The 8,017-nt window shown below is 60.7% G+C and overlaps 1 protein-coding gene across 1 annotated transcript in view; it reads left to right on the top strand.

Annotated features, from left to right (window-relative positions):
• Nucleotides 1-177: 177 nt before the first annotated feature.
• Nucleotides 178-8,017, top strand: part of EPHA2 (EPH receptor A2) — a 15,542-nt gene continuing 7,702 nt past the window's right edge. Inside the window, exons 1-3 of the mRNA XM_015412579.1 lie at nucleotides 178-292; nucleotides 1,495-1,562; nucleotides 3,343-4,006. Coding sequence (XP_015268065.1) covers nucleotides 178-292; nucleotides 1,495-1,562; nucleotides 3,343-4,006 — 847 coding nt within the window. The remainder of the gene's footprint in view (nucleotides 293-1,494; nucleotides 1,563-3,342; nucleotides 4,007-8,017) is intronic.

Raw genomic sequence — 8,017 nt, 5'->3', positions numbered from 1 at the left:
GGCTCTTCAGGGGCTGGTCGAGGGGAGCCCTCTGCAGTTAGTTTTCCTCAGGTGGCAGCCACTGCTGCTTCTTGTGGAATGCTTCACACCACACCCCGAGCGAGCGGTATCAACACCGAACTGGGTCTAGCTGTTTTCCAAGCAAAGCCCGGGAGGCTGGAGTGGGGGGAGCGCGTGATGCCCTTGAGCGCCACCCTGGTGCGCTGCCTTTGTGTCTCGTGTGCCCCACGGCTGGCTGGCTTTGCGCAAGGGAAGCCCAGCCGACCCGTCCTGGGTGGAGCTGGCAGCCAAAGTGGGCATTCAGAGCTGCCCAGCGGCCTAGGGACAGGGTGGGCATCTGTGGTTGTGGCCAGTGTTCCCTCTCAGCTGAGTGAGTGTGAGCCAGCTCACTGTTTTTTAGCCTCTGGCTCACACATTCCTGTCTCAGCTCAGGAAGGAGGGCTCCAGAGCAAACTAATTGATGAAGTAGCCAAATGGCTCCCTCACAACTTTAAGGCCAGGAGCTCAGGAAGTAGAATTTTTGCTCACAAGAAGACTCCACAGCTTGGAGGGAGCCTTGGTTGTGGCAGGCAAGCAGGCGTCCCCGGGGGCCAGGGATCAGGCTGCGGTTTGGGAGCACGCTTGGGCCTCTGGGCGGCCAGGAGGAAAGCCAGAGGGGATGCTGCCGCTGCCGCTGCTGCTGCCACCGCCTGGACATTGGTCGGGGTATGTGTGGATTTTGCAAAGCCCCCCCCCCCCCGGTGACAATAGGGGCGAATGCATCTGTTTGGTCAAGGACCCTGCAGCCAGTCTCTCAGCACAAGGGGTGGGAACAGCTGCTCTGGCCACTGGGCCGCCCAGCCCACCTGCTTGAACCCAGCTGGCATAGGAGCCCCCCCGCCCCCCGCCTGTGATTACTTGTGTGGTTGCTCAAGTCATGGCTGGCTGGCAGGCAGGCAGGCAGGCGCGCACACACACACACACACACACACACACACACGTTCCCTGCTTGACTCAGGCAGTGTGACTCCCTGCAGCCAAACTGTCCTCGGCTGCCGGGGCCCGCAGTGCCCACTTTGCGTGGGTGTGAACGCCAGCCTCCACCCAGGCACTTAGCCGGGCAGGCCGAGGAGAAGTCACATCTTGGGGCTCCAGGCCCCTCCCCCAGGGGATATTTCCTGGGACTTGAAACTGGAGGGGGCGGTTGGTAGTCTCCCCCCCCCCGCCGCCCCCCATCCCAGTTCTCCTCTTTCGGGGCTGATTTCACCTTGGCTGTGCCGGGCTCTCGTGAAGGGCAATGTTGCTGTTGAAAACTTGCTTTGTTGGGGGGCCCTCCCGGGCTCCCTTCTCCGGGGGAAAGAGCTTGCCAGGATGGGCCGTGACGGAGGGGTGGTGGCGGCAGAGGGCCTGCTTTGCCTGCCCAAGGTGGGAGGGGGGCAGTTGGGGGCCTTGTGGGGCAGTGGCCTGCTCCCCCCTCCCCTCGGGTTCTGATCTGCCTTTGCTTTGCCTTTTCAGTTGTCCTGCTGGATTTTGCCCGGTCTCAGGGGGACCTGGGCTGGCTCAACCATCCCTACGGCAAAGGGGTAAGTTTGGGGCGAGGGTGTGGGCGGGAGGGGGCCTGGAGGGCCAGTCTCGTTGTTTGCCTTAACAAGCGGGGGTGGGGTTAGGGTTAGGGATCATGGGCAGGCCAAGCCCCCCCCCCCCCCCCCTTTTTTCACACCCCCTCAACCCGCCGCCCCCTTCTCAGGCCTGCTCCCTCCCCCTGAGGTGTCTCAGGCCCCCTCCGCCTCCCTCCCCCGGAGTGTTTCTTCTGTTTTCTGTTGGGGACTTGGAAGCTGTGTTTTCTCTGCATGCCTGGGGAGTCCCCCAACTGTGCCGGAGTCCCCAGCCATAAGAACATAACAGAGACGCCAGTGCTGGATCAGGCCAGTGGCCCCTCCAGTCCAACACTCATTGTGTCACACAGTGGCCAAAAGTACCAGGTGCCATCAGGAGGTCCAGCAGTGGGGCCGGGACCCTAGAAGCCCTCCCACTATTGCCCCCCCACCAAGCACCAAGAATACAGAGCATCCCTTGCCCCAGACCGAAAGTCCCCATATACCTTGTGGCTAAAAGCCACTGATGGACCTCTGCTCTGTATATTTATCCAATTCCCTCTTGAAGCTGTCAATGCTTGCAGCCGCCACCACCTCCTGTGGCAGTGAATTCCATGTGTGAATCACTCTTTGATTTTTATACCCTACTCTTCACTACCTGAAGGAGTCTCGGAGTGGCTTACAATCACCTTCCCATCTTCAGCATAGAAATTCCATACAATAAAGACATAAGAACATAAGAGACGCCAGTGCTGGATCAGGCCAGTGGCTCCTCCAGTCCAACACTCATTGTGTCACACAGTGGCCAAAAACACCAGGGGCCCTCAGGAGGTCCAGCAGTGGGGCCGGGACACCAGAAGCCCTCCCACTGTCGCCCCCCCCCGCAAGCACCAAGAAGACAGAGCATCCCTTGCCCCCAGATTGAGAGTTCCTGTCTATACCTTGTGCCTAAGAGCCACTGACGGACGTCTGCTCCAGATGTTTATCCCGTTCCCTCTTGCCGGAGTTCAAATCGCCACTTGAGCCATGGAGGCTTGCTGGGTGACCTGGGGCCCGTCACCCGCTCTCTCAGGCTAGCCTTCCTCACAAGCTTGTTGGGAGGATGAACCGGAGGAAAGGGGAACCAGGTAAACCACGCTGGCTCCTGTCCTCATTGGGTATAAATGAAGCAAATGAATAAACATTATTCTTCAAAAAATACTACTTATGTCTGGAATTGGCACCTGTGAGGGGTGATATTAGCATGTGGCTGTTTAAATGGCTTAGACACATTGATGAAAGGCAGATGTATCTTTGGCTGTTAGTCCTGAGAACCAAACAAAAGCTGGGCATGCAGCCAGGGCCCACCTAAATGCCCCCTGCCGCTGGGCACAAGTGAGGGGAGGGAAAGCCCCCCCCCCCGCCTGCCCAGTTTCGGAGTTACTTCTTGGTTTATTCACTTTTTCACCTGCCCTTGTTCTCAGTGGGAGCCCAAAGCGGCTTCTGTCGCTCTCCCTTTTTCATTTTAGAAAAGGATTGGGGGGGGGGGTGAGAAGAGAAAGAGGGGTTGCTAGTCAGAGCAGAGCTTGAAAGACGGGGGGAGGGGGCCCTGACCCGTTGGAGGACAGCCTCATGCCCACTCTGCCTATCGCCACCTCGTGCTATTCTTGCTACGGTCTGCCCGGAGTCCTGTGGCAATGAGTTCCACAGGTTATTCCTGCACTGCATGAAGAGAAGGTCCTTAAGGGCACCAATCCTCTCCTCCTCCTCCTCCTCCCCCCTCCGCCAGTGGGACCTTCTCCAGAACGTGATGAACGAGACCCTCATCTACATCTATTCGGTCTGCAACGTGATGGAGGGCGATCAGGACAACTGGCTGAGGACCAACTATATCTACCGCGGGGAAGCAGAGCGCATCTTCATTGAGCTCCACTTCACCGTCCGGGACTGCAACAGCTTCCCCAGTGGGACGGGCGCCTGCAAGGAAACCTTCAACCTCTACTACGCGGAGTCGGACGTGGACTACGGCACCAACTTCCAGAAGCGGCAGTTCCGCAAGATCGACACCATTGCCCCCGACGAGATCACCGTGCGCGAGGACTTTGCCGCCCGCAACGTCAAGATCAACGTGGAGGTGCGCTCGGTCGGGCCCCTCGGGCGCAAGGGCTTCTACGTGGCCTTCCAGGACATCGGGGCCTGCGTGGCCCTCCTCTCCGTCCGGATCTACTACAAGAAGTGCCCCGGCGTCCTCCACGGCATGGCCCAGTTCCCCGAGACCATCGCCGGTGCCGACTCGCAGGCTTTGGCCAAGGTGCGGGGAGCGTGCGTGCCGGACGCGGTGGCGGACGTGGAGCCCACCATGCACTGCAATTCGGACGGGGAGTGGCTGGTGCCCATCGGGGCGTGCCTCTGCCGCCAGGGCCACCAGAAGGACGGGGACGGCAGCTGCAGAGGTAAGGGTGGCCGGCCTGGCTTCTGTGTCCCAGCTGGGGGCCCCGCCAAGGCCTCGGCGCCAAAGGACAGGGGCGGGGCCTTCTCCGCCCCCCTCTGCCCCACCCCACCCCCCCTCTCAGCTGACTCTACCTCACAGGGCTGTTGTGAGGATCAACGCTGCTGCGTCACTGAAGGAGGGGATCAAACGGTGGTGACTAGGCAGCCGGCGTGTTTTCTGCTGTGGGCAGCTGGGCTGCTGGGGCTGCGTCACTGAAGCTGGCAGCTCTTGCCGGTGGCTTCCTTTGGAGAGGCTGCCCCTCCCCTCCCCTCCAGGCTGGGTGTCCCTCGGGGGTCTGCAGTGGGAAATGCTTGGCTGGATGCTGCCCCTCGACCGATGGGAGCTGTTTCCCCGCGGCTGGCCGGGGAGGCTTGTGGGGAATGGCAGGGGGGCGTTCCTTCCCCGCCCTCTGTGGCCAGAGAAGAAACAACTGATTGCAGCACTAAAACTGGCCATGAACAGTGTTCCCTCTAAGCTGAGTTGGTGTGAGCTAGCTCACAGTTTTTTAGCCTCCAGCTCATACATTCTTGCCTCAGCTCAGGAAGGGTGGGGCTCCAGAGCAAACTAATTTATGCAGCAGCCACATCGCTCGCTCACCACTTCAATGCTGGTAGCTCACAAAGCAGAATTTTTGCTCTCAGGACCCCACAGCTTAGCGGGAGGATTGGCCACGAACTCTTTGGTGTTTGAACTTTTCCGAGGTCCTGAAAGTGGCCGTGTGGCGCTGCCCTTTCTGGGCTGCTGTGCAGCTAGGGAGAGACCCGGCGATGGGGGTTTGGTCCCTTCCTGGGCCTGAGAGGCAAGTCCCTCCCCGGTGCCCGCTGAGCCAGCTTAGCCTCAGACTTCCAAGCCTGCCTCGGCACCCTGTGCCACCCTGGCATTCAGCAGATGGCACCATGAGAGATGCCACATTTCCCGCACAGTCCAGTTTCATAACCTGAAACGGGGGTGTGTGTGTGCTCGCAGCACTGTCAAGCAGCAAGGTGGGCATCTGAGCGGGAGGGGATGGCCCCCGCAAAGGGGGCACCGACTGCCAGGCCTGGGGGGGGGGGAGCAGCAAAGCCCCGCCCCCTGCGGGGGGGGAAGGAAGCCTGAGCAAAAGCCTGGGGGAGGGGTGGCTGGGCCTCTGAGTCTGGCGGCTTGGGTGACTGGCTGGCAATTCCATCCTCTGCCCCAGGGCTGATTCCCTCCCTCCCTCCCTCCCTCGTCCCTTTCATGAAGGAAAGGGGCACTCTGTGAAGCAGGGCCGTGGGGGGGGGGGGGGGGGGCTGTGCAGGATCAGTCTCTCTTTCCGCCATCAGAGAGGCCATGGGGCCCGGGTGTAGGAGGGGAGAGAGGAGAGGGGGGGCAGCCCCCGGCAGCAAGAGCCCCTCCTGGGTGTGGGCTGGGGTTAGGGGCTGCCTCCCTTGCAGGAGGTCAGGCACCCCGGCAGTCTAGGCCCAGGGGGACCCCCCCCCCAAATCCTCCACTTGGGCCGGGTCCCTGTGTGTGTGTGCATGTGGGTGTGGTGTGGAGGAGTCTGCTCCGCGGAAGGGCCTGGGTGTTTTGCAAAGCAAGATAAGCGGCTTTCAAGGTGATGAAGTAATCCAGCCTCTTGAGCAGGCCCCCCCCGCCCCCCAGGCTCACGGGTGAGAGGCCACCCCCACCCTCTCCTAACACTGCAGCTCGGGTTGCTTCAGCCTCCAGGTGGGGCCTGGAGACTTCCTGGAATGGCAGCCAGTCTCCAGAGGCTACAAAGATCAGCTCCCCCAGATAACACGACTGCTTTGGAGGGCAAACTCTGTGGCCTTAGACCCGCCTGAGGTCTCCCCCCTCCCCAAACCAAACCAAACCCTCCCTGGGTCCCACCCCCAGATCTCCAGGGATTTCACAACCCCAGTGAGTTGGCAACCTGGTTAGAAGAGAAGAAGAAGAAGAGATTGGATTTATACCCCGCGGGGGGGGGGGGCGTGCCTGGTTCAAGCAGACATCCCGGGTGGGGCTGAGCCCACCTCCAAGGTGGGTCGGATGAAGCACAGCCCCGCTGCTGGTGGGGTAGCTCTGGGGCTGCTGGATTCCCTGGGTAACTTGGAAAGGTCTGGCCCCGCGCCTCCTCCCTTGAGTTGCCCAGGCTGTCTGGCCTGGCATCGCATGGCAGCAGGGCACTACCGGACCGGCGTTTGCTGGCCTCAGGAGGCCTCAGGAGGGGGGGGAGCTTGGGGGAGGCTAGCTGCACTCAGCGAGGGGGGGGGCGCCCCCTGCCCCTCCCACCCGTTGCCTGCAGAGAGACGGAGGGAAGAATTTGCCCTTTTGTGTCAGAGTCTCTGACCTCCCCTCCCTCAGCCTCCGGGGAGGCCCCAGGGCAGGAGACAAAGGCGGTTTATCTTCAGGAATAAACACAGCGGTCCTTGGCTTCCTGTGTGTGTGTGTGTGTCTGTGTCTGTGTGTGCACAACCCCTCTCCCCTCCCTCCACCTGCTGCCAGGCCTTTCTCCACACGTGGGCAGGCAGGCAGCAGGGAGATGCCAAGGAGGCTCTGTTCCCCTGGCAACGCAGATGCTGGCGTTGCCCACCTCCGGATGGATTCCTGCACACGGCCTGCCGGGGGCAGGCCTTTGTCCCCGCCCCCGCCCCTTCCCTGTGGCCTGGGTACAGCTGGAGGCCAGCCAAGGGGTGAGCACCGAGGGGTGGCCCAGTGGGGGGTGGGAGGGTGCAGAGCGAGTCACTGGAAAGGGCCTGGTGCACAGTCCAGCCCCAAAGGCACCCCCCTGGGTAGGTGGGGGGGGGGGAGGTGCTCCAGCAAGCAGGTGCCAGGTTCATATACACCTCATCTACCTAATGTTCCTCCAGTTACTGGGAAATCGGTGCCTGTGAGTACATTTTCATCTGAGGCGCTTAATGAACACAGGCTATCTTGCCAGACCTATTAGTAGCGAAGAAGGAGATGCAGTCTGTGGTCTCCATTCCTGGTGGGTGAAGCTGTGGGGAAGCTTGTGGGAACTACATGTCCCAGCATGCAGTGCTCCAGACTGACCAAGCGGGTGGGGAAGATAACCCCAGCCAAATTTCAGAACTCAGAATCCTGGGGGGGGGGTGTGAGGGGGGATTGGGGAGTGTCTGTGAGTTCTGACTTGCTACAGAGTCTCTCCAGGCAACCTGGCAGCATCCTGGTCTCCCCCCGCCCCCAACTCATGGGGTGCCTCTGCCAACACACCTGGCTGCGGAAGCACCAGGGACAGCTTCAACAGGCCTCGTAATTATGGCCGGAGGGATGGAAGGAAGGGTAGAAGCCATCGTCAGGGAGGGATCTCTTCCTTTTATTAAAAAAAACCCCAACCCTCCACAGGACTCTGTCCTGGTTGATGCTTATTGCAGGAGAGTGTCTCATTCCCCCCCCCCCGGCACGCAGCCGGCCAGCCCAGGTGTGCTTCACCAGGGCCAGCGTGTTCCTCCTCCGTGCAGAACAATGGGGCTCCGTGGCCAGATTAGTTTTTCAGGCCAGGCGGACAACTGATCGCTTGGCCCTGCCATGTTCATTGGGGAGGGGAGGGGAGGGCGGGAGGACCCCCCCTTCCCTTTCCTTGGGTGCTCCTGGCTGCGTGTAGCGGGGGGGGGAGCCCCGGGGGCTTCCAGGGCACCCTTTCTCTGTGGTTGGCCGTGGATCCTGACGCTGAAGGTTTCTCTCCCAGATCTGGAATGAGGTTTTGCACTTTGGGGTGGGACAGGAACAGGAAGATCTCGTTTGGAAATCCTGTCTTCATATCCAGGACACTCTACGTCTCAGACCTTGCCCCCAATCTCTGCCTTTGTGCAATGCACAGAGGAAAAGAAGGAAATGCACTCTGCACATGTATGGGGGGGGTGCACAGGCGTGCACACACACTATTGTTGTTGCTAGTTTGTTACTAATGTTCAGTTTTTAGTCCCCTCTTTAAAAATGTGTATTCTGTCTCTGGGACTTGGGGGGGGGGGGTTGGGGGGGGTGGGGCGGGCTT

The sequence above is a fragment of the Gekko japonicus genome, unplaced genomic scaffold (genome assembly GCF_001447785.1).
Source record: "Gekko japonicus isolate JY-2015 unplaced genomic scaffold, Gekko_japonicus_V1.1 scaffold131, whole genome shotgun sequence".
NCBI lineage: Eukaryota > Metazoa > Chordata > Lepidosauria > Squamata > Gekkonidae > Gekko > Gekko japonicus.
This window is presented reverse-complemented; position numbering and strand designations above follow the sequence as displayed.